Raw genomic sequence first — 25,643 nt, forward strand, 5'->3', positions numbered from 1 at the left:
GTTGTAGAACAATAAATACAATACATCCATTTCCAACACTAACAAAAATTAAATATACATCACATATAAAAAATATGGAAAGATATAAATTAAATTTAAAAGTGATTAACTTTGGGAAGCGGGGCTAGAAAAGCAAGAAAGGGAGAAAATTTAACATTTTACTTTCTGTACAACTGTTTTCTTTCAATGTTTGCAAGAAGTATGTAGGACTTTCTATTTAAAAACCTTTAGAGGTATTTATTTTAAAAGTTATGTTGGATATCTGCAACTAAGCTTTGTTTTCAGTACCACTGTATGGACTAAAAATGCTTACTTAAATTGCATGCTCAAGATAATAATAACTGTAACTAGGAACATGTCAAAAACAAGTTGATGAACACTTAAAAATTTATCCCTATAATATATAGTATCTTCTCTGAATTATTTTTAGGTTGTTTTAAAATATATGATTTCTCTAACTTTGACTCTTAAAGTCAGCAAGGTAGAGAGTTTAAAGTGTATTTCAGGACTTCCCTTGTTTCAGAATTAACTACTATATGCAATCTGAGCATAGTGATAAGATATTGAACTTCCTATTAAAATCTTTAATAATAAGTAAATATTATCATTTGGTGGCAATATAACTTGTTACAGAGGGAAAGTTTCCATTAAGAAGACAAAAGGAAACTACTAATTTAGAGGTTCAACAATTCCTAAAATTTAACACTCATTTCTTTCCTAGATCAACCTTTAATTCCAGATTTCCCCACTTCTAATAGTCAAAGTTTGACACTGACACTCAAGTTGGGAAATATGAAGGCTAAGTATTTTAACCTAGCCTTTCATTACTGGTGACCCAGATAAATTTCCATGAAGTCCATGAAGTTACTGGTACCCCTACAACATTTCCTTTAGAATGGTATTGCCTAGACTTATTGCCTTTGACTCATTTTCTCAAACAAGATCTTGGTCTGTTTTTCTTTATTAAATGGCATAATAATCCAGACTCAAAACCTCAGCCATTCTCCTCCCCAGCAAATCACAGTTTCATGTCAATTCTAGCTTATAACGTTATTTGATATCCATCTCTTCCTTTTAATTCCCCATAACACTACCCAAGTTCAGGCCCTCAATGTCTTGCACATCATTTAGCTTTATTGGTATTTACTGAGGTTAGTTTCAAAGTACTATGGTACACATTTTGGAAAGAGATAAGAAAAAAGAACGAGCACTTATTGAAGGCCCTCTATGTGTAAACAAGATAACAGCTTACCCCTTTAGTTCTTTAAACAAGTCTGCAAGGTAAGTGATATTTCCCACATTCTGAAGGTTAGGAAATTAGGATTCACTGAAATCGAAATAACTTGTCACATATGTTATTTGGTGGAGTGGAACTTTGTTTTATCTTGACTTTTTTCCATTATAAATACATAACTGTTCCACATGTTGGAAATGACACAGCAAGTGAATAACTCCTAATCTCAAGGAATTTACAATTTAGTAAGGAAGATGTGTATAGAAAGAACCATGGGGACTTCACTGGTGGTCCAGTGGCGAGGACTCCACACTCCCAATGCAGGGGCCTGGGATCATTCCCTGGTGGGGGAACTGGATCCCACATTCCGCAACTAAGAGTTCACATGTCACAACTGAAAGATCCTGCAGGCCGCAACTAAAGATTCTGCGTGCAGCAACGAAGATCCCGCATGCCACAACTAAAGATCCCCGTGCCACAACTAAGACCTGGTGCAGCTTATTTGTTTATTTATTTATTATTTTTTATTATTTATTTATTTATTTAAAGAACTATGCTTCCAAGATCAAAATGTCATAAGTGATAAAAGACATAAGGTACAGTGGGTTCCTGCTGAGGAGTTTGGGAAAAGCTTTCTAGAGGAGAACAGGTTTTGAACTAAGCTTTAAAAGATGTATAAAATTCAGATAAAAAGAGTGGATTAAAGGGACCTGGGGGCACACAAGAATATGAAGGACAATAATTGAAAGCTTGGAATGAGGCTAAATCATAATTGGCTTCATTAGGGCATTTGGACTTAATTCTGCATTCAACAAGAGAAAAGAAGTGATTAAAATGGGATATGAGAGGAGCTTCAAGATGGTGGAAGAGTAAGATGCGGAGATCACCTTCCTCCCCACAAACACATCAGAAATACATCTACATGTGGAACAACTCCTACAGAACACCTACTGAACGCTGGCAGAACACCTCAGACCTCCCAAAAGGCAAGAAACTGCCCACGTACCTGGGTAGGGCAAGAGAAAAAAGAAAAAACAGAGATTAGAATAGGGACGGGACCTGCACCACTGGGAGGGAGCTGTGAAGGAGGAAATGTTTCCACACACTAGGAAGGCCCTTCGTGGGCGGAGACTGCAGGTGGCAGAGGGGGGGAGCTTCGGAGCCACGGAGGAGAGCACAGCAACAGGGGTGCAGAGACGGGTATGAGACGCTAAGGCTGCTACTGCAGCCACCAAGAAGCCTGTGTGCAAGCACAGGTCACTATCCACACCTCCCCTACCAGGAGCCTGTGTAGCCCGCCACTACCAGGGTCCTGTGATCCAGGGACAACTTCCCCAGGAGAATGCACGGCGTGCCTCAGGCTGGTGCAACGTCATGCTGGTCTCTGCCGCTGCAGGCTCGCCCCGCATCTGTACCCCTCCCTCCCCCCGGCCTGAGTGAGCCAGAGCCCCGAATCAGCTGCTCCTTTAACCCTGCCCTGTCTGAGCAAAGAACAGACGCCCTCAGGCGACCTACATGCAGAGGCGGGTCCAAATATAAAGCTGAACCCCGGGAGCTGTGCGAACAAAGAAGAGAAAGGGAAATTTCTTCCAGCAGCCTCAGGAGCAGCGGATTAAATCTCCACAATCAACTTGATGTACCCTGCATCTGTGGAATACCTGATTAGACAATGAATCATCCCAAATTGAGGAGGTGGACTTTGGGAACAATGATATGTATATTTTTCTCCCTTTTTCTCTATTTGTGAGCATGTATGTGTATGCTTCTGTGTGTGATTTTGTCTGTAGAGCTTTCCTTTTACCATTTGTCCTAGGGTTCTGTCTGTCCGTTTTTTTTTTTCATTACTTAAAAAAATTTTTTCTTAATAATTTTTTTGATTTAATTTATTTTATTTTTTATTTATTTTACTTTATTTTATTTTATCTTCTTCTTTCTTTCTTTCTTTTCTCCCTTTTATTCTGAGCCGTGTGGAGGACAGGCTCTTGGTGCTCCAGCCAGGCATCAGCGCTGTGCCTCTGAGGTGGGAGAGCCAACTTCAGGACACTGGTCCAAAAGAGACCTCCCAGCTCCACGTAATATCACACGGCAAAAATCTCCCAGAGATCTCCATCTCAACACCAAGACCCAGCTTCACTCAACGACCAGCAAGCTACAGTGTTGGACACCCTATGCCAAACAACTAGCAAGACAAGAACACAGCTCCACCCGTTAGCAGAGAGGCTGCCTAAAATCATAATACGGCCACAGACACCACAAAACACACCACCAGACATGGACCTGCCCACCAGAAATACAAGATCCAGCCTCATACACCAGAACACAGGCACTAGTCGCCTCCACCAGGAAGCCTACACAGCCCACTGAATCAACCTTAGCCACTGGGGACAGACACCAAAAACAATGGAAACTACGACCTGCAGCCTGCAAAAAGGAGACCCCAAACACAGTAAGTTAAGCAAAATGAGAAGACAGAGAAACACACAGCAGATGAAGGAGCAAGGCAAAAACCCACCAGGCCTAACAAATGAAGAGGAAATAGGCAGTCTACCTGAAAAAGAATTCAGAATAAAGATAGCAAAGATGATCCAAAATCTTGGAAATAGAATGGAGAATATACAAGAAACGTTTAACAAGGACCTAGAAGAACTAAAGAGGAAACAAACAGTGATGAACACCAAAAATTGAAATTAAAAATTCTCTAGAAGGGATCAATAGCAGAATAACTGAGGCAGAAGAACGGATAAGTGAACTGGAAGATTAAATAGTGGAAACAACTACTGCAGAGCAGAATAAAGAAAAAAAAATGAAAAGAATTGAGTATAGTCTCAGAGACCTCTGGGACAACATTAAACGCACCAACATTCGAATTATAGGGGTCCCAGAAGAAGAAGAGAAAAAGAAAGGGACTGAGAAAATATCTGAAGAGATTATAGTTGAAAACTTCCCTATTATGGGAAAGGAAATAGTTAATCAAGTCCAGGAAGCACAGAGAGTCACATACAGGATAAATCCAAGGAGAAACACGCCAAGACACATATTAATCAAACTATCAAAGATTAAATACAAAGAACAAATATAAAAAGCAGCAAGGGAAAAACAACAAATAACACATAAGGGAATCCCCATAAGGTTAACAGCTGATCTTTCAGCAGAAACTCTGTAAGCCAGAAGGGAGTGTCAGGACATATTTAAAGTGATGAAGGAGAAAAACCTACAACCAAGATTACTCTACCCAGAAAGGATCTCATTCAGAATGATGAAGAAATTAAAACCGTTACAGACAAGCAAAAGCTAAGAGAATTCAGCACCACCAAACCAGCTTTACAACAAATGCTAAAGGAACTTCTCTAGGCAGGAAACACAACAGAAGGAAAAGACCTACAATAACAAACCCAAAACAATTAAGAAGATGGTAATAGGAACATACATATCAATAATTACCTTAAATGTAAACAGATTAAATGTTCCAACCAAAAGACATAGATGGGCTAAATGGATACAAAAACAAGACCCGTATATATGCTGTCTACAAGAGACCCACTTCAGACCTAGGGACACATACAGACTGAAAGTGAGGGGATGGAAAAGGATATTCCATGCAAAAGGAAATCAAAAGAAAGCTGGAGTAACAATTCTCATATTAGACAAAATAGACTTTAAAACAAAAACTATTACAAGACACAAAGAAGGACACTACATAATGATCAAGGGATCAATCTAAGAAGAAGATATAACAATTGTAAATATTTATGCACCCAACACAGGAGCACCTCAATACATGAGGCAAATACTAACAGCCATAAAAGGGGAAATCGACAGTAACACAATCATAGTAGGGGACTTTAACAACCCACTTTCACCAATGGACAGATCATCCAAAATGAAAATAAATAAGGAAACACAAGTTTAAATGATACATTAAACAAGATGGACTTAATTGATATTTATAGGACATTCCATCCCCAAACAAAAGAATACACATTCTTCTCAAGTGCTCATGGAACATTCTCCAGGGTAGAACATACCTTGGTTCACAAATCAAGCCTTGGTAAATATAAGAAAATTGAAATTGTATCAAGTATCTTTTCCGACCACAACGCTATGAGACTAGATATCAATTACAGGAAAAAATCTGTAAGAAATACTAACACATGGAGGCTAAATAATGCACTACTTAATAACCAAGAGATCACTGAAGATATCAAAGAGGAAATAAAAAAAATACCTAGAAACAAATGACACTGAAAACACGACGACCCAAAACCTATGGGATGCAGTAAAAGCATTTCTAAGAGGGAAGTTTATAGCAATACAATTCTACCTTAAGAAACAAGAAACAACTCAAAACAAAACCTAACCTTACACCTAAAGCAATTAGAGAAAGTAGAACAAAAGAAACCCAAAGTTAGCAGAAGGAAAGAAATCATAAAGATCAGATCAGAAATAAATGAAAAAGAAATGAAGGAAACGATAGCAAAGATCAATAACACTAAAAGCTGGTTCTTTGAGAAGATAAACAAAATTGATAAACCATTAGCCAGACTTATCAAGAAAAAAAGGGAGAAGACTCAAATCAATAGAATTAGAAATGAAAAAGGGGAAGTAACAACTGACACTGCAGAAATACAAAGGATCATGAGAGATTACTACAAGCAACTCTATGCCAATAAAATGGACAACCGGGAAGAAATGAAAAAATTCTTAGAAATGCACAACCTTCCAAGACTGAACCAGGAAGAACCAGAAAATATGAACAGACCAATCACAAGCACTGAAATTGAAACTCTGATTAAAAATCTTCCAACAAACAAAAGCCCAGGACCAGATGGCTACACAGGTGAATTCTATCAAACATTTAGAGAAGAGCTAACACCTATCCTTCTCAAACTCTTCCAAAATATAGCAGAGGGAGGAACACTCCCAAACTCATTCTATGAAGCCACCATCACTGTGGTACCAAAACCAGACAAAGATGTCACAAAGAAAGAAAACTACAGGCCAATACACTGATGAACATAGATGCAAAAATCCTCAACAAAATACTAGCAATCAGAATCCAACAGCACATTAAAAGGATCATACACCATGATCAAGTGGGGTTTATCCCAGGAATGCAAGGATTCTTCAATATACGCAAATCAATCAACATGATACACCATATTAACAAATTGAAGGAGAAAACCATATGGTCATCTCAATTGATGCAGAGAAAGCTTTCGACAAAATTCAACACCCATTTATCATAAAAACCCTCCAGAAAGTAGGCATAGAGGGAACATTCCTCAACATAATAAAGGCCATATATGGCAAACCCACAGCCAACATCGTCCTCAATGGTAAAAAACTGAAAACATTTCCACCAAGATCAGGAACAAGACAAGGTTGCCCACTCTCACCACTATTATTCAACATAGTTTTGGAAGTTTTAGCCACAGCAGTCAGAGAAGAAAAAGAAATAAAAGGAACCAAAATTGGAAAAGAAGAAGTAAAGCTGTCACTGTTTGCCGATGACATGATACTATACGTAGAGAATCCTAAAGATGGTACCAGAAAACTCCTAGAGCTAATCAATGAATTTGGTAAAGTAGCAGGATACAAAATTAATGCACAGAAATCTCTTGCATTTCTATACACTAATGACGAAAAATCTGAAAGTGAAATTAAGAAAACACTCCCATTTACCACTGCAACAAAAAGAATAAAATATCTAGGAATAAACCTACCTAAAGAGACAAAAGACCTGTATGCAGAAAATTATAAGACACTGATGAAAGAAATTAAAGTTGATATAAATAGATGGAGAGATATACCATGTTCTTGGATTCGAAAAACCAAAATTGTGAAAATGACTCTACTACCCAAAGCAATATACAGATTCAATGCAATCCCTATCAAACTACCACTGGCATTTTTCACAGAACTAGAACAAAAAATTTCACAATTTGTATGGAGACACAAAAGACTCCGAATAGCCAAAGCAGTCTTGAGGGAAAAAAAAATGGAGGTGGAGGAATCAGACTCCCTGACTTCAGACTATTCTACAAAGCTACAGTAATCAAGACAATATGGTACTGGCACAAAAACAGAAACATAGATCAATGGAACAAGATAGAAGCCCAGAGATAAACCCACGCACCTATGGTCAACTAATCTATGACAAAGGAGGCAAAGATATACAATGGAGAAAAGACAGTCTCTTCAATAAGTGGTGCTGGCAAAACTGGGCAGCTACATGCAAAAGAATGAAATTAGAACACTCCCTAACACCATACACAAAAATAAACTCAAAATGGATTAAAGACCTAAATGTAAGACCGGACACTATAAAACTCTTAGAGGAAAACATAGGAAGAACACTCTTAGACATAAATCCCAGCAAGATCTTTTTTGATCCACCTCCTAGAGTAATGGAAATAAAAACAAAAATAAAGAAATGGGACCTAATGAAAGTTCAAAGCTTTTGCACAGCAAAGGAAACCATAAACAAGACTAAAAGACAACCCTCAGAATGGGAGAAAATATTTGCAAACGAATCAACGGACAAAGGATTAATCTCCAAAATATATAAACAGCTCATGCAGCTCAATATTAAAGAAACAAACAACCCAATCCAAAAATGGGCAGAAGACCTAAATAGACATTTCTCCAAAGAAGACATACAGATGGCCAGGAAGCACATGAAAAGCTGCTCAACATCACTAATTATTAGAGAAATGCAAATCAAAACTACAATGAGGTATCACCTCATACCAGTTAGAATGGGCATCATCAGAAAATCTACAAACAACAAATGCTGGAGAGGGTGTGGAGAAAAGGGAACCCTCTTGCACTGTTGGTGGGAATTTCAATTGATACAGCCACTATGGAGAACAGTATGGAGGTTCCTTAAAAAACTAAAAATAGAATTACCATATGATCCAGCAATCCCACTTCTGGGCATATACCCAGAGAAAATCATAATTCAAAAAGACACATGCAGCCCAATGTTCACTGCAGCACTATTTACAATAGCCAGGTCATGGAAGCAACCTAAATGCCCATCGACAGACAAACGGATAAAGAAGTTGTGGTACATATATACAATGGAATATTACTCAGCCATAAAAAAGAACGAAATTGAGTCATTTGTTGAGACGTGGATGGATCTAGAGACTGTCATACAGAGTGAAGTAAGTCAGAAAGAGAAAAACAAATATCGTATATTAACGCATGTATGTGGAACCTAGAAAAATGGTACAGATGAACCAGTTTGCAGGGCAGAAGTTGAGACACAGATGTAGAGAACAAACGTTTGGACACCAAGGGGGGAAAACCGCAGTGGGGTGGGGATGGTGGTGTGCTGAATTGGGCGATTGGGATTGACATGTATACACTGATGTGTATAAAATTGATGACTAATAAGAAACTGCAGTATAAAGAAACAAACAAAAAAAATCAACTAATACTAAACTTTCTTTGGGTTATTTGTATGGAAATACATTAACATAAATGTTTCAGACATTACATGAAATATCTTAAAATCTTATATGTTCTGGTATAATGTTATGTCATAATTCTAGTTATTACTTTAAAATGTATATCTCAGAAATAACTAAATATCCTTGTCAATTGCATTATTATGAACTTTCATCAAATCTTTAACCGTGGTCATTTTTAAGTCTTTTATCATTTACAGACAGTTCTGGGTATACTCTGATGCTTTCGCAAAAATGTTCCTATAAAAGGGTTTCATCTTCAAGGAATTCATGGAAAAGACTCTGACAAGTACAGGTTTCTGGTAACTGACTATACTGCTGAACTGAATGAATAAGCATTTTCAAAACTCTAATGGAAAACTGATGAATTCATAAAAGTGCTAACAAAAGATCAAGATGAAAAAAAAATTAATTACATGGGACTGCGTGAACTGATGAGGATGATTATAATTTTTGTGACTTTCTGTTTGAATAAAAAAAAAATCCCACAAGGACTCAGAGGCAAAAAATATACAAATCAATTTTCACTGCAAAGTAAAGGAGCTGTTACAGTGGAGGATTACTGGACTGAATGGCAATATTATGACATAGTATGAGTGTGTTTCGTGTTTGGTAATTGCAATCATTTTTGCTTTCGTTGTGGTCATCCATTTACAATGCTTGGTGTCAGTTTATTTATCTCTTGTAAAAATAAAATACAGTGGAAAAAAACCTATGATTTTGATTTTAAAATTTTAATTATTTTGCCCTTTTTATAAAATCTTCAGTTTATGAGCGAATGAATGTATGTTTCATAGTAGTTTAAAATACTTTATGTGACATTGGAAGATTGTCTCAATTTGGAAAGCAAAGCAATTATGCCCGTAGGTACTCAATCAATGACAAATGTTGTTTATTAGACAACTGCTAAGAATACATTTTATAAATTAACCCATATAATGCTTTATCAGTATTATGGTCTATCTGATGATTGTTAAATACGCAACAATTTCAAGTGTTAAATAAATTGCTTCAGTCTGGAAAAAAAATTAATTCTAACAGTTGGCTAATTATTCTTCCTTAGTACTAACATTACATGTATAATATAACGTGTTTTAGTGTGCCTATAGTATTTGAAACACCATGGGCAAAGTACAGATTTATAATAAATGATGGTGCAGCCTTGATAGTTTAGGAGTCTGGCTAGTTACCCTTAAAACTGCTTTTTCCCCAATTATTTTTTTATTTTATAATTTTACTATCAAGCACTACTATTGAGCTCTATAATATAGCTGTGTCTAGTTCACCTGTATATTCTGGGCACTGAACCAAGTGCCTGGCACAGGTGCACGTGTGCCTGCACAGGCGCACACACACACAGGTGTTCAATAAATGATTCCTGAATAAATGAAGGAAAGACTATTAACTAGGTTTTCTTATGCTGCACTTGAACTTTACTGAATAACATCAAGACAAAGGAAAGTCTTGTTAGGTAATTGCTGTGCAAACAGATCATTAACTAAATTAAATGCCAGCATGTCCTCCAATCTAAAACAGAATCCATTTAATAATTTCTTTTTCTTAAAAGGAAGAAGGAAATAAGAGAGTTTTTGTTTATTTTTGTTTTGATTTTTACTATGATCATATGTGAAAATTCAGTTTTGAGCCATTAAACATTTTTGAAAAACTTCACTGAATGAAATATGAAGGGTCCCTCAAAATCTCATGACTCCCCTTGCCATGAATTTGGGGTAGGTATGTGCTTTTTTCATGTGTGTTCACTTGGCATTTCTTTCATTTGTTGATTGTTTTTAAGTTGATTGCCCAATTTCCCACTTGTAACCTTTCAGAGTTTCTAATCTTCCCTGCTTGGCAATCTCTAATCTCCACTGATATTTGCTCATTACCAACCCCAAGACAGATGAAATCCTCAGGAGTGTTGACTACAGTTGAAAATGAATCAGCAAATGCTTTATCAAACAACTTTTAATGGTCCTATCTGGAGCGGATTTGCAATAATCTGAATCTTGACAATTCTTTGCCACCCGTTAGAGCCATCTCCTAACTAGGACTTAAAAAAATAAACAAGCAAAAGACATTGGCACACCACTAAGAAACATTTTTCTCTCTTCTCTTTTGGCCACTATCATAACTGGTAACCATTTATGGCCTTTATAAATATCTAAACAAAAATATTTTGAGACCTAATAGTGTTTTGGACAGTGTACTATATCAAATATGCATCATTTGTTAGGTGAAAATTTAAGAGTTTTGGTTTGGACTGAACAGTCAATGAAGGATATTTACCCAAAATGAAATGGTAAGAAATAATTTTTAGGTAGCAATTTATATTTGGTTTCTCATATCCTAGTAAATTGTCTCAACACTAACAACACATATTTCATTACTTACTGAATGTCAGGTCATAACTCTCGATGAAGGTTTCTATGGCTTATGAATCATTGTTCTAGTGCACAGCCATGGAAATGCCATCGAAAGATTATCAATGCAGAACTGCAAAATCATGGTTCATGCTTTCAGATCTGAAATCAACCTCGAGTTTGGCTACTCCAATACCTCTATTTCAAAAATGTCAAGACCTAAATCCAGGAAGCTTGGGATCTGTTCAGGGTCAGAAAAATCTAGCAGATAAACTAATAACAGAAGCTAGATTCACTACACCAGACTCCTATTCAAGGGCTCTCCTCATTTTTACCAGCTAGCAGTAGTACAGACAGGGTATTGCTGCTACTTTCTGAATTTATATCTCTTAAAGCCATTAATACTTGCATTATCAAAGATAATGCAACCAAGCCAGTCACAGAGCCAGGCAAAAAGCCATTTTTCCATAAGATGCTGGTCCTAAACCTTACTGTGAAAAGGCCATGAGAGCCAAACTGAATTGTGATCTTCACCCTTGAAAAACTGTTCTCTCCTTCCTGCTGGTTATAGACAGAAACTTTGGTATAAAAACAAAAAATCCAGGAGATTTCATACTTTCATCCCAGAACAACTGTACAAATGCAGCCTGACTGAATGCACTAAATAGAGTCTTTCAAAAGTTGCCTTCAGTAAGAGAGTTAATAAATTTTAAAAACATCATGTTACAGTGTATTTCTAACTTCCATATTTAGTAAGTGCCATTTATGTAATGTGCGTATGACAAATATTGTAAGGGATTTTTTTTTACTGCTTTGCCATTCCTCCAAAGTGAAAGGTGTCAAAGGTTATGGGATATATAATTTAAGAATGTGAAGAGAAAATTATTTTTATGGGATAATTTTAATGCAGTGTCCTCCTAAGAAAAAGTAACTTACATTATTTTACTCTATTTTGGCGTCCACGGTCTTTCACTTTAGAGGCAAATTAGCAGCATACAGTAACACAGAATATATTGGAAATTAATTATGAACTTTACGATGGCAAAATGCTTTACTGAGATCTTCTGCGGTGGACTTGGTCTCAACCACCTAAGAAGCATTTCCAAAACTGCTTTAAAACACATTTCAATGGCAAATTTTACAGTTTGCTATTAGTAGGCTGTTTACAAGTATATAATATACTTTGTGTGAACTAAATACCACTTCTACTGAAATAATCAAGAAATATCTTTTTACGTTAGGAGTAATACCTGTTGGTAGGTACAAAAGCACTTATTAAAACCAAAACCACCTTAAAGATGGGCATGAAAACCTTGCTTTACAAGGTCACACCCTCAAATAGCCAAAGAAAATTCTGAAATCTGTGCTTCTGCCTCTGCTCTTTCCTCAGTACAACCCCCTCCACCAGACCCTACCCTACGATCCTAAAATCCAACCGATCCTACCTTAAAGCTCAATATACACTCTAACCTCCCCAAATGTCTAATGTTGTCTCTCCTTACATATACTACTGAGAGTTTCTACACTGCGGGATGCTGAATTTCCCCAAAGGGAGACTTCCTCCCTCTCGTTTCTTTGGCCTTTTCTCTCTCATCTCTGCCCCTTCTCTCCGTCAGTCCCCCTTCCCTTTCCCTGACCTTCTAGTTCCACCGCACTTTTCTACCTTGCCTCCTCTGCTCTCACCAAATCACACCTCAGCTTCCTACAGAGAATACTAAAGCGCCCTGACTGGGAGAGAAATTATGTGGTATTTTTTTCCCTTCGAACTCCTGCCTTGTGAATACCTGCAGTTCCTTTTCCTGGGGGCCATCCTTTTCGGGGCAGGGGGAGGTAGGGAAGCCCCTCTCTGCTTCGTCCGTCTGGCACATTTGGGGCTAGAACGGCGGGGCGGGGCGGGGCGAGCTTGGCCTTTACTGCGCCACAGCAGGTGGGGGGTGGGGCGCTAACGAACCGCGCCCAGTCCGATCTCGGACTGACTGAACTGAGGCAGCGAAGGAGATGGGGCCGCCCCCACACCCCAGGACGGGAACTCACCTTCTCTGAGGCAAGGGCGGGTGTCTACTTTAAAACTACTGCCCCCCCTCCCCGCCGCCGCCATAGTGGAGCCGCCAAAGCCGCCGCCGCCGTCGCCGCAGCCACCGGCAGGCGGGCAGGCAGGGGTGGAGGTGGCGGAGGAGGCAGGCACAACCGCTGCCGCCGCCGCCGCCGCCGCCGCGCAGGCGGTGTAGGAGGAGGAGGAGGCGGCAGAGACGGTAGCTTCCTGAGGGGAAGACTCCGCCGCCAGCGGTGTGGCTGTGCTCCGCGCCGCCGCCAGCAGTGTGGCTGTGCTCCGCGCCGCCGCCATCGCAGCGAGGCGCGGACAATTGCACTTCGTCTCTCTTCAGTTAAGTTCCTTTGTCTCCGCCTCCTTCTTAGCCTCGCCCCCTTGCCCCTCTTCTCTCTTCGGCTCAAGCCTCGTTCTCGCTCCTTCTCTCCACCAATAGGAACGCTTCAGATCCGCGGGCCACCCCTCCCCTCCCCCCACGGCTCGGCGTCACCCGCCTCCCTTCGGAGGGGAAGCAATGGTGACCAAGGGCAAAGGGCAAAAAGCGCGGGATGTAAAAGCACGTGGGCCTCACACAGTGAAGCCTCTTCCGTTGGAGGAGCTAATCTAAAACCAATTTAAGGGAAAAAAATGTCTGGAAACCAATTTATTCCACCCCCAAAATATCTCTAAAATATATCTTCTCCTGCCTTTCTTACAGCCCTCAGTGAACAGAAATCAGCAGAAGCCTTGGTCATGAAGGGTTTCATCATGGTCCCTAAGGTCCTGCTTAACTATGGATCTACCCAACTAAATTACAATAAAAACCTGAGAATCCAGTACCCAACCAAAAAACTAGAATATTACTTATAATTTGAATCTCCTCACCATCTTTTCCCCAACTTCCAAAGAAACCAATATCTTGATTTATATTATTATTTCCATATCCCTTTTACATACATTCTAGCACATAGATGTGTGCCTAAACCATGTTGTTTAGTTTTTGTTTTCAAATTTAACAAAAATTTATATATTTTTCTAGGTAGCATTTTGGGGCTTATTTCTTTCGCTAAAATTTTGTTTCTGAGATTCATCCATGTAGCTGTAGTTCACTCACTGTCAGTGCTGTATAATATCCATCCATTTCTCTGTTGATGGGTATGTGTCATGGTGCATCTGTGCAAAAGTTTCTCTTGGGTATGCTCTCTTTTCCAGTCTCACTTCCATTGCCCTATTTCAAGTACTCATCTCTTGCCAGAACTATGACATCTGTCCCACTGGTCTCCTTTTCTTTGATCTCAAACCCTCCAATCTATTTCCATATTGCTGCCATTTATCACTAGCTCACCTTTGCTTGTTAGACAGTCAAAGGACACACCTTTGCACTATTAGTCTCCCCTCTTACTTCCTTATCTCATCCCCTTCCACTGCCCCCACCTCCCCACACTTCTTTTACTTTATTATTTAGCTGTATTAAACCTTCTTACAGATTCCTATAAAACCTGTTATTTCATGATGTAATGCTATTGTATATATTGCTCCTTCTTCCTGAAATGCCCCTTTCCCCACATTAGGCACCTTCCTACTGAATCCTTATACACCCCTGGAAACCCAAATAATACATCACTTCTTCCAGGTAACATGTCCTGTCCCTGCTTAGACTTAATTCCACCCTCCTCTGTGCTACACCTATATCTTGTGCACATTTTTATTGTGTGCCTCTCTTGTCCATAGCCTGGGACCATTTTGAGACAAAAGACAGTTTGTTTTATTTCTGACTTCTCATGGTCCAGCACAGTAAAGTCCTAGGGCAAAGGTCAAAAACCAGTGGTCCCCAAGCCTAGGTCCCTAAGTCCTTAGGTCTGGTCCACAGATATGTTTTAACTGCACAATTATTTATTTACTTGCCTGTCAACATTTGAAAGGGGGATTTCATACAAAAGAAAAAAGTCTCTTAAAAGCATTTGAACATTTGGCAGTATTGGTTGTGTATTCCTGACTGGCAACAACTGGCTGGAGCTGAATAGCAAATTCAGAGACTTGGAGTGCTAGGCTCTTAAGGACATTTTTTATGCTGTTTTTGTGGTTCAATAATTCACCCAAGATTACCTGAGTCATTAGGTGGTTTCTCTAATGTTCTTTCCTGTCCTTCTCTAAGTTAGTACAGCATTCACTCATCAAAGAAATTACTGGAAAGATCATGCACAAGAAATATTCCACTGAAATAGCCAGTAGGACCAGGTAAGCATAAAAAGGAGTGTAACTTTATTCCTTCCAATATGCGAGGGGGAATCCCTCGATAGCATTGTTTCTGAAAATACGAACCACAGTCTACTGTATAAGAACTATTCAGTCAGAATCTCCTGGGAGTGTGCATCACTCAGGATTCAGTCAGCAAAAGAGAAACTGCACTAGGTATTTCGAACAGAAATGATTTAATGTAGGGAATCAGGTATTTTTAAAAAATCAGAAGGGTTAGAGGAATAAAACTCAGAGGACTTTTCCAAATACTGTCAGCTAGTATTGGATAGCCTTTCCATCCCCTTCTATGCTCTCCCCTGTGTTGCAGAAGCTGGAAGCCTATGAATTACATTTCCCAGACTTTTTGGCCAGCAGGATTCTGAATATGGTTTAGGTCTCACCAATGGTAAACATTTTAGAATAGAATGGAGATAAAAACCATTCCTAACATGCACTCCAACAGATACAAAACGTGAGTTTTTGTGGTGGCCTTAACATTCTTCTGCAAGGTTTGCACCCAAAGGCTTTGGAGGACCTGTAAGATTAGCAGTGGTTTTCTGGAGCCCGCTGACCTCTGTGTGACAGTGACAATTTCCTGTCTTTGGACTATAGCAGTCAACAAATATTTATTAAATTATAGAGTTACTTCTTCCTTCTTAGGCTCTATGGAAAATTCTGTGTCTGCTGTTCAATCAAACAGTAAAAAGAGGGGAGAGGATAATGCATGAAATAAAAGAAAGTAGTTAATTTTCTGCCCATTCCCCAACTCCATTTGGTGACATGCCATAAAACAAAAATGCCACCAAATCTGAGTTATACACTGTGACAATATGCACCTACTTTCCTGTCTTCCTCTTATACTTCTCATTGCTCTCTATGACAGTAATGCTATTAAGTGAATGCCAAAGTAATTTCTTTCACAAGAGAGAGGAGGTGGAATGTGGCGGAGAGTAACAATTGGTGAAAGCCTGCTATGGGCTAGTCCTTTCCCATAATTTCCCAGTCGTCTCACAACAGTGATATTACACTGGGCTCATTAACCCCATTTAAAGAATGCACTCAGCCTCATGGATGTAACTAACTTTTCCATGGTTTTCAATTTAGTGATTGAAATGGTTTGTTTATATCACTGGACCAGAGGGAGGAGGACAGTATTGGTTGAAATGAGTTTTAACTACCAACTCCCCAAATCATAGAGAGAAGACAGGGGTGGGGGGTTGTGGAAGTGGGTCTAAGGTGGAGGTCAAAAATAAATAAAGGAATATATCTTTGAATATTTGAGAAATCAATAAGAAAAAGCATACCAATTGTTATTTCGCTATTTCTACAGTGAAACATAATATGCTTTGTTTGGAATAATGTGGGGAAATTAAAAATTCATTATTGCCAAACACGATACACTTAAAGATATCAGAAAATGGAAAAAATAATTAGAACATAATTTAGTGGCATATAGCTAGTGTGACTGACATACTAGGGAGGGTGGGAGGGAGGGAGACGCAAGAGGGAAGAGATATGGGGATATATGTATATGTATAGCTGATTCACTTTGTTAAAAAGCAGAAACTAACACACCATTGTAAAGCAATTATACTCCAATAAAGATGTTTAAAAAAAATGAATCTGACTAAGTAAAACAGTGATGTTCAAATGTTATCAACAAATAAATCAAAGCTGAAAAACAATGGCAATCAAATATCCGGTTGTTCAACAACAGTAAAATTAAAGAAAAGCAAATAGACACATTGATATGTACAAATAAGAAAGACATAAAATAGCATGTATAATGTGACAAAGTTTTAAACACAAAATATATGCATATGAACATACAGATATAACAACTGAATTATGTACAAACACATAAAATGTATCTGCAGAATACTAAGAGTATTTCATATTTCTCCATTGTTGAAGCAGTAATAGTTATATAGATAAAATTATGACAGCATAAGATGTATCTCATTAGGAATTGATGTTATAGAAGTGTATTTTTATTAATATGAAAGCTGTCAAATATCTATACAGTTAAATGAAAAGGAAGTTATACAGAGACTTCACAGAAAATATATCTGTGTATGCCTAATGTCTTGGTCTCATGGTATACACTTGCGTATATTCTCATTCTTGTTCTTTGCTCCCCACCCCCATCACACAGACACACAGACACATAGACAGACAGACACACACACACACACAGAACTCTCTTGTCAGTCTAGAGAGGGTCTGAGGGGAACATCCTACCATGTGATTTAGCATCCAGATCTCTACCAGAATCACTCTTAATGCTCCATATGCTCCATAAACATGCAGAAAATTCCAGAAAATTCTTACTGGTTGAGAACTATAGGGAAGTGTTTTCCTAAACCTAAGTTTATCGTCTATGATGGGTTAAGGGAAGAGCAGTTTAGGTATTGGTCACTTAATCACCCAATGGAGTTTGGAGTCAGGGACACATTTCAGCGCCCCACCTTCACTTGTTTCATGTGCTTTCCTGCCTTCTGATTTTTACATTTTATGTTATCCATCCTCTTTACATCGCCATGCAGCTCTTGCTTTAAGAGACATCAACTGCCCTCTTAGGTCCTATTTAGAGTTGTTCTTTCAGCTAAAGACTACTCAGCATTAAAGTGACAATGAAGTTAAATAAAAGTAATTGCCTAAGTAATAGTATGAGCTAGAAAATTTTTTAAATTTAGAACTAATCTTACCACCCAGCCAATAATTATTTTCTGTATGTAAAGAATGTCAGAATAAATGTCACTGTAGCCATTTTTTGTTATTGCAAAAGGTTGTATTTCACGTGAGCATTTAAAAAATATTTAGCTCTATTATAGAGAGATTTTATGCTACAGGAAGTGTCTGAGAATTTAGTTTGCTGATATTTGGTGTGCGTGTGTGTGTGTGTGTGTGTGTACTGAAAAGACCAGATCCACGTCTTTGAAATTCTCTTCAACAGAGCCACTCACAAGTCTTTTCTTCAAGGAAGATTTTCTTTTAAAATAGCTCCATTCTAGAAGTGTTTGGGTGAGGGTCTGAATATTTTTACAGGGTCTTGTAAAACTACTCCAAAGCACCACAGGACATTTACTTCACTATAATAATGAGTTGGCATTTATTGGGTGCTGAACATGATGACAGAGAATGTGACCTACCTCAGGTCCTACAAAGACTGATGGGTCTGACTATGGGATACACACCGGCTGACTCTCACTTTAGCACTCAATCTAACAGACCTACTCCCTTCAGTATTTTGTCTTGTCAGCCTCCAGGGACAGCGTAGATGTGAGGTCCCCAGAAGTAAGGATCTTGCAACTCTATAGCAAGTTTATATAGTGATAGTTCACAGAGTCCTTCCCCAAAGACACCTATAGCCTTTTACTTAACTAATTGTACATTGGGGAACAATTACCCAGGCATATTTAGGCTCTTGGACATGGAGTTCTAGTTGACATTGATGCCTGAAGACCTAAAGCATATTCATGGCTCTCTGTTTGAGAGGTAGCATATGAATTATCCCAGGTCTGACTCACTGTGGTTCTAATAAGTCTATGAAACAATCTGCTTGGCATCTCTCTGATCCACAAATATATAATTAGAGTAAATGTACATGGCAGGTGGCAGAACCTCCACATCGGTTCCTTAGCCTGTGAGGAAAAAACTATTATTCTGGGGAAATCCAAGTGGAAGCCTCTGAAATTGCTACTACTCTGGCCAAGACAGTAAATTTTAAAAAAATCCTGTGGGGAGTGGCAGAAATTTGTCCCACCCTTAAAGACTTAGAGGATGCAGTGGTAATAATGCCCATCATTTTCCCACTTAATTTATCAGTCTGGACCATAAAAAAGTCCAGAGGGACTATGGAGGAGGAGAATAAGCCACCACAAACTGAAACAAGTATTAGCCTCAATTGCAGCTGCCATATTGGTTGTGGTATCTTTGCTAGAGAAGATTAACATGGCTTTAAGTACACAGGACATGGCCACTAATCTAACAAATGAGTTCTTTCCCATCCTTACCATGAAGAACGTCCAGGCACAGTTCACATTCACGTGATTTGGACAAACTAATTAATGTAAGCCTTTGTCCCAGAGATACGTTAACATTCCAATTCTATTATAACATAGTTTGAAGAGATATGGAACATGTGGACATTCTGCAGAATATTGCTTTGGTCCACTATATAGATGATATCATGTTAATTGGATCAGATGAGAAAGAACTGGTAGGTACATTTGAGTCCTTAGTAAAACAGATAATGTTCCAGAGGGTGGGAGATAAAACAATCACAGATTCACATCAGTGAAGTGTTTAGGGGTCTAGTGCTGTTGGGCACACAGGGACAATCTTATGAACGTACAGGATGTATTATAGCATTTTTAGCCATCCATCATCAAGTAGGATAGATAAGACACCTGATAGACCTCTTCAGATTTTGGAGGCAGCATATTCCAACTTGGAAGTACTGTTCTGACACATTTACCTAGTGGTATGCAAGAATACCGCCTTTGAGTTGGGCTTAATCGAGAAAAGGCTCTGTAGTAGGTCCAAGTTGGGGTGTATGCAGCCTTGCTGCTTGGGCCATATGACCCAACAGATCCTATGATATTAAAGGTAGGTACATGTAGAGGGAATAGATGACGTGTACTTTATGGCAAGCCTCAGCAGGATATTTACAACATAATATCTTATGTCCTGGAGCAAGGGCATGCCATGTGCAATGAAGAATTAGATACCATTCAAAAAAGACCCCCCAGCACATTATTGGGCCTTGGTAGAGACAAAGCACCTGATCCTTTGACACTAAGTGAATATACAGCTAGAATTTCCCATCATGAGCTGAATACTGTCAGACCCACGAAATCATAAACTTGAGTGGGTCCAGCAATGATTCATTGTAAATTGGAAGTGATATGGCTGGGATTGGGCATGGGCAGGTCCCCAAAGCACAATTAAACTACTGGTGTGGGTGGCCCAGGCTCCCAAGTTAGCAAAACTGTTGCATCAGAGGCTCAAGTCTCAAGTCACACTTGTGGCCACGGGAGATTCCTTATGACTCGCTTGGAGAAAGAAACATTCATGTATGGGTTGGCCCAGTATGCAGGTACAAGCTGAACATGGAATGCTGCTGCACTAAGCTTCGCTCAGAGGTAGGCTTGAAAGACATACATTTTAAGGGTAAAGTTTCCCAATGTGCAGCGCTGTAGGGAGAGCATCTGGTCATTCACCTTGGTTCAAAGAGAACTGGCCCAAGGTAAGAATATATATGAATTCACAGGCAGTGGAGAATGACTTGTCAAGTTGGTCAGGGTCCTGGAAGGAGAAAGATAGAATATCCAGTACAAGAAAATCTGGAGAGGAGTTATGTGGATGGACTAATGGGAGTAGGCAAAAAGTGAACATCTTTGTATTGCATATTAATACCCACTAAAGAGCACCTACCACAGAAGAGGTACTAAACAATCAAGCAGACAGACTAAACTAGCCAGTTGACCTTAGACAGTTCCTGTTAGAAGCCTACTACAGTGCTAGCAAAATGGTTACTTGAAGGGAGCATTAATATAATTAATGAATTATATTAATCAATTAATATAATTAATGTTCATTAATGAAAATGATGTAGATTATGTATGGGCCCAACAGTATGTATCTCCTGAATCCATTTCTCTGTTTAGCAGTCCCACTATTATGCTCTGTCACTCTGTCCATCTTTTCCTTTTGGAGATCAATGGAAAATTTTCTCCTATATCATACTATACAATAATTTCAGGGGTTAGGAAAACACATGAAAGAAAAGAAAATAATAAAAATTATCCTTCTCTTTACCAACTCCATTAGGTAATTTATCCTATAACCACTGAATGTTGAAAACAATGTGAACTGGGACTCGAATGCATAACTGTCTGACTCCAAAGAAATATTTAATGCCACTAAATTCTATGACAGTTTGTTACACAGCAATAGATAACTGGAACAGTAGGTATTAAAGTGACTTCTTTATGTGAGGGAGAAAGCAGAGTGAGGCCAGTTTCTGAATGTGCCCAATGTGGCAAACCTTCTTAGGTTTTCTCATTTTCTCATCTTCCTTGCATGATCCCAGTGATCATGCATGGAAGGTTCCGTTGCTCCCATTTTGAAGATGGGCAATGCCTGAGTTACAGGAGGTAAATTACATTTCCTGGGATAGGCGTGCACGCGCACACACACACACACGTCTGGAGACTATACATCCAAATATTGCTGTTGGTTTATCTTGTGATGTGGCAAGAAGAGAGGCAACAACATAAAAATTTCTTCTTATATTGATATATTTTCCAATGCTTGCCTCAAATATATTAATTTGGTCATCAGGAAAAGAACTTGATATACATTTTTAAAATGTAAGAAATGGGGTTTTAAATTGAATCAAAAAATTATTTTGTGTAAATGTATTTCTCTTACATTCAAAGGTGTTAAATATGTATCATTGACAGAAAAAAATGGGGTTATAAACACCTTTTACGTGCATCTTTTGTTCAGTCATATATCACAGTATATGTATAGTGTTAATATACAGTATATATTTTTTTCAATAATATAATATATAATACTATATATTCTCTTAGTATGTCATTAGCTTCTGAACACTCCTTACACCTTTCTCTTCCTCTCCCTCTCTCTCTCTCTCTTTCCCCCGTGTCTTACACAAACACACACATACAAACACACAAACACACACACCTTTCTTGTTAGCTGAGAAAAGATCTAAAGAATACTTTTTGTCATGTGATTTAGTGTTTGAGTGCTCTGCCTGATTTCCTGTACCACATAAAACCCCTTCATGCCCCTTCAACTCCTTGTTACCTGTTACGTGATGTCCAAACTATAATATTGGGAGTCTTCGCCAGATGGCACTGACCTGTGACTGAAAACAATATATATAGCAATCTATTTTAAATATAGATTGTGAAAAAGTATAGAAAAAACCCTAATAGCCATATTCAGTGTTAACCTTTTTCTTCACTCTTAAATTATTATTATGAATGCAAATAGTAAAATTTTGCATTTACATTATCACATGGTGCTTTTAGGGTCGGTGGATGTAAAAGGCCTGCAAAGAGAGTCCACAGTGTGCAGGGACTTAGGGACCTTAGCACAGTGGCCTGGATACAGACTGAAGCAGCAGATGCCAGGATGTCAACTACCCACAACCAGAGCTAACCAGTTTCACTTTAGCCACCAAGAAACTTCTCAGACCATCCATTTCCCAGCAGAGGGTCTATGCGGGTCTGTTCATATAACAGTGTCAGAAGGAGGGTACTGGATTGGGCAAAATGCAATAAACTTCCCCAGTCTCCAACCACTAACCTTTATTCTTTTTCTGGTTGGCTGGGAGGAATACAAGTAATGATATATTCAGCAAACATATATTGAGAATATGTTAAATGCCAGGATCAATACTGCTTAAGTTATGTGCATTCTCTCTTTTACTCTTCACTACACTTTTATATGGTGTGTACTTCCACTTCTAGTTCACAGATGGGGAAATAAATGTTTAGGAAAAATACGTAACTCTGGTCAATTATCATGTAACCAGCAATAAGTTTGAAGTCAAGAAGTTTGAAGTTTGAAGTTTTTATTAAATATGTCTGTATATTGGATCTCTTTTTGAACATGCCATTTTATTCCTGAATGATTTGTCATCCCCTTTCTAGCCATAAATGGGCACTTTTCACTTATAGGTCTAGGTATACAATATCCAAATGTAACAGCACCTTCAAATTAATGACATACCCCCATTCTATTACCCCATTTCTATCCTGGCACAAATCATGCTGAATTGGTGCCTGGATGAAGGGCAAATAATAGAATGAGACTCACCAAAAATTTAGTCTGCCTCCACCCCAAAAGGTTATTCTGTATGCCACAAGGAAGCTTTCCACAAAAGTCTGCTGTCTTTTCCCAATATGATGGTTTTAAAGTTTGGTTAACTAGAGGTTCCTCTTTCCAAGGAATAGAAGTCTCCACACCTGATACTACTTACAACTGTGTGGCTCTTCCAGTGAAGAAAGATCTTAACTTAGTTCTCTGGGCCAGTATTGCTAAATAGGAAACCAGCTGTGGATCCACCTCATGACAGTGATACCAAATGGGGAGCCACTACAAGATCTGGGATGACAATGCCTATGACTCTCATCATAATAAACAGGCAGCCCCAGCACACCAGGGACTATATGCCAAAGGCCCAAAGTTGTGGAACATGCTAGTTCTGCTTGTTCTTCCTGTGCCTTATTTGGCTCATGGTTTGGATGTGGGATTCCACCACTTCAGCTCAATGCCAAACTGCTTGGGTTCCTTTTTATCCTACTTGTTTGAAGTATTCAATCAGTTCACAGTTTCCCCATAAGAAGTTACTCCGTAACACCTGGAGGGCAAAAGGCAAATATTCAGCCACTTTTGTAATATTTTTCCAAATGTGAAACTTTGCTTTAAAGTCTTAAAGGTAGCTCAGGATTCATGTCAGGAGTTCCTGGTCCCCCTGCCCCACTAGGCTCCTTACAGGTATCACCCACAAGCCAGTAATGGACAAGGACACAGACAACAAACCATCACCTCGGAAATGATGGCCTCAGCCCAGCAGTCCAGCACTTTCAAGATGATGACATCTGCCCAGTAGATGAACACATCTCAAATGACGATCTCAGCACAACTTGGCAGTCCTAGCCTTGACGCTGACACTGCAAGATGTCCTGCCAACACAATCCAATGCCAAAACCCACCAAATAAAGATTCTGACCAGGCTCACCTTCTCTGTTCCCAGACTCAACCCTTGGCTCTTCCACCCCACCTATATACCCACCTGGATCCCCTATAATTTCCCTAACTGCCCTCTCTTCTCTCTCCTCCTACCTTATCCCTCAATTTCAATCTATGCAGGCCTCGTTCCCTACCTAGATGATGCCAGTGCCACCATGGTTATTGTCAACTGCTTAAATGAAGATCCTACCCATCCTGCTTACCTACATCTCTATGATTTCATATCCTCTCTTATACCATGTAAGAATACCTTGCAAGAACTAAAGCCTATTGGCAGGCCCCATTATCTATCCTGCTGCATCAAAGAACTCCTTGCAGATTATTTAGATTTGTTTTTGACCCACTCTTTTCCATCTCCATGCACTGCCTTCTTGGTGTAAACTAGCACCCTCTAAGTTAGCTGATTTACTCCTACTGGTGCCACACCATTTAATTTCTCCTCTTGGGTACCTAAAACCTGAATTGGGATCCTCACCTCCACTATCTCTTCACAAAGGCCTAAAACTCTACCTACTACTATGCATAGCAATTGGGGCCTGGCCATGATTACTGTACCTATAATCATTCCCACATCATTTTCCATTGTGGCCCCCACAACTGCAGTAGCTATGATTTCCCCTTGTCCAACAACCCACACTTCACTCTCCACTATTTCGCAGTCATCATTCCCAGTTCCTCCTTTCTTTGACTTGCTGGAAAATATTTATGCAACATGTTACCTAAGAGCTAAACCTCTAATAATGCTGGACCTGCTACCTGGTGCTCCAGCCTGGACAACCACTTGTGCACCTAACCCCTGTCCCCTTGGAGGTGTTTGATGTCCATATTGACTACTCATCATTTTCTCCTCATCTGGCGCCCCTGCATTTCTTCCCAGCATTCCCTTGCCCTCATTAAATTTCCCTTCATGGACCGTATATCCTTCCTGTCTCCCACCATCAATCAATATTATACACAGCCATGTCCCTCCATTAAGACTACTTGATCCTCACGTGTCTGCACTGATCTAAATTTTCCCATCAGAAACCCCACTCTCCAAGCCCCCTTGGGCTACTGGTTCTCCTGTGGTACCACTCCTGTTCAGTAGGGTAGCATATTCTACTCCTCCATTCCTCCCCCTTCTGCCTTATGCACCTTGACCTTTGTTTTATGCATATTTAGTCTCTGGTCTCGTTATATCCAATCAGAAAATCAACTTCTCTTATCTAGCCTTCCCACAAAAAGTAGCAGCAAATTATCTTTTTACCTATTATATTGGGCCTCTTCAAAACCTTTGGTATAACAGACACAAATTTAGGTATTTTCAATTTATTAACACAAACTCAATTCTTATAGGACACCCAGACAATGGCATCACTCCTAGAAGACCATGTATATCAAGCAGCTCAAGCCTTAGAAGCCCTTAATGTAGCATAAATTTCTCTAGCTCCTATGGTAACTGATTAAAAGTTAGCATTGGACTACCTACTGCCATATCAGGGTGAAGTTTGTGCCTTAAAGATGGGCCAATAGTACAG

The 25,643-nt window shown here is 39.1% G+C and overlaps 1 protein-coding gene across 3 annotated transcripts in view; it reads right to left on the reverse strand.

Moving 5' to 3' along the window:
* The window catches only part of ZMAT1 (zinc finger matrin-type 1), a 40,390-nt gene extending 26,935 nt beyond the window's left edge, over positions 1–13,455 (reverse strand). For 2 of the 3 annotated variants that reach the window (XM_059911373.1, XM_059911372.1), the window contains exon 1: positions 13,104–13,455. In XM_059911373.1, the coding sequence (XP_059767356.1) occupies positions 13,104–13,413 (310 nt within the window). In that variant the 5' untranslated portion in view covers positions 13,414–13,455. Of the gene's footprint in view, positions 1–12,853; positions 12,937–13,103 lie in introns of those variants that run through there. The other variant, XM_059911374.1, reaches the window with a different exon arrangement.
* Between the last annotated feature and the right edge of the window lie 12,188 nt (positions 13,456–25,643).

The sequence above is a fragment of the Balaenoptera ricei genome, chromosome X (assembly GCF_028023285.1).
Source record: "Balaenoptera ricei isolate mBalRic1 chromosome X, mBalRic1.hap2, whole genome shotgun sequence".
Classification (NCBI taxonomy): domain Eukaryota; kingdom Metazoa; phylum Chordata; class Mammalia; order Artiodactyla; family Balaenopteridae; genus Balaenoptera; species Balaenoptera ricei.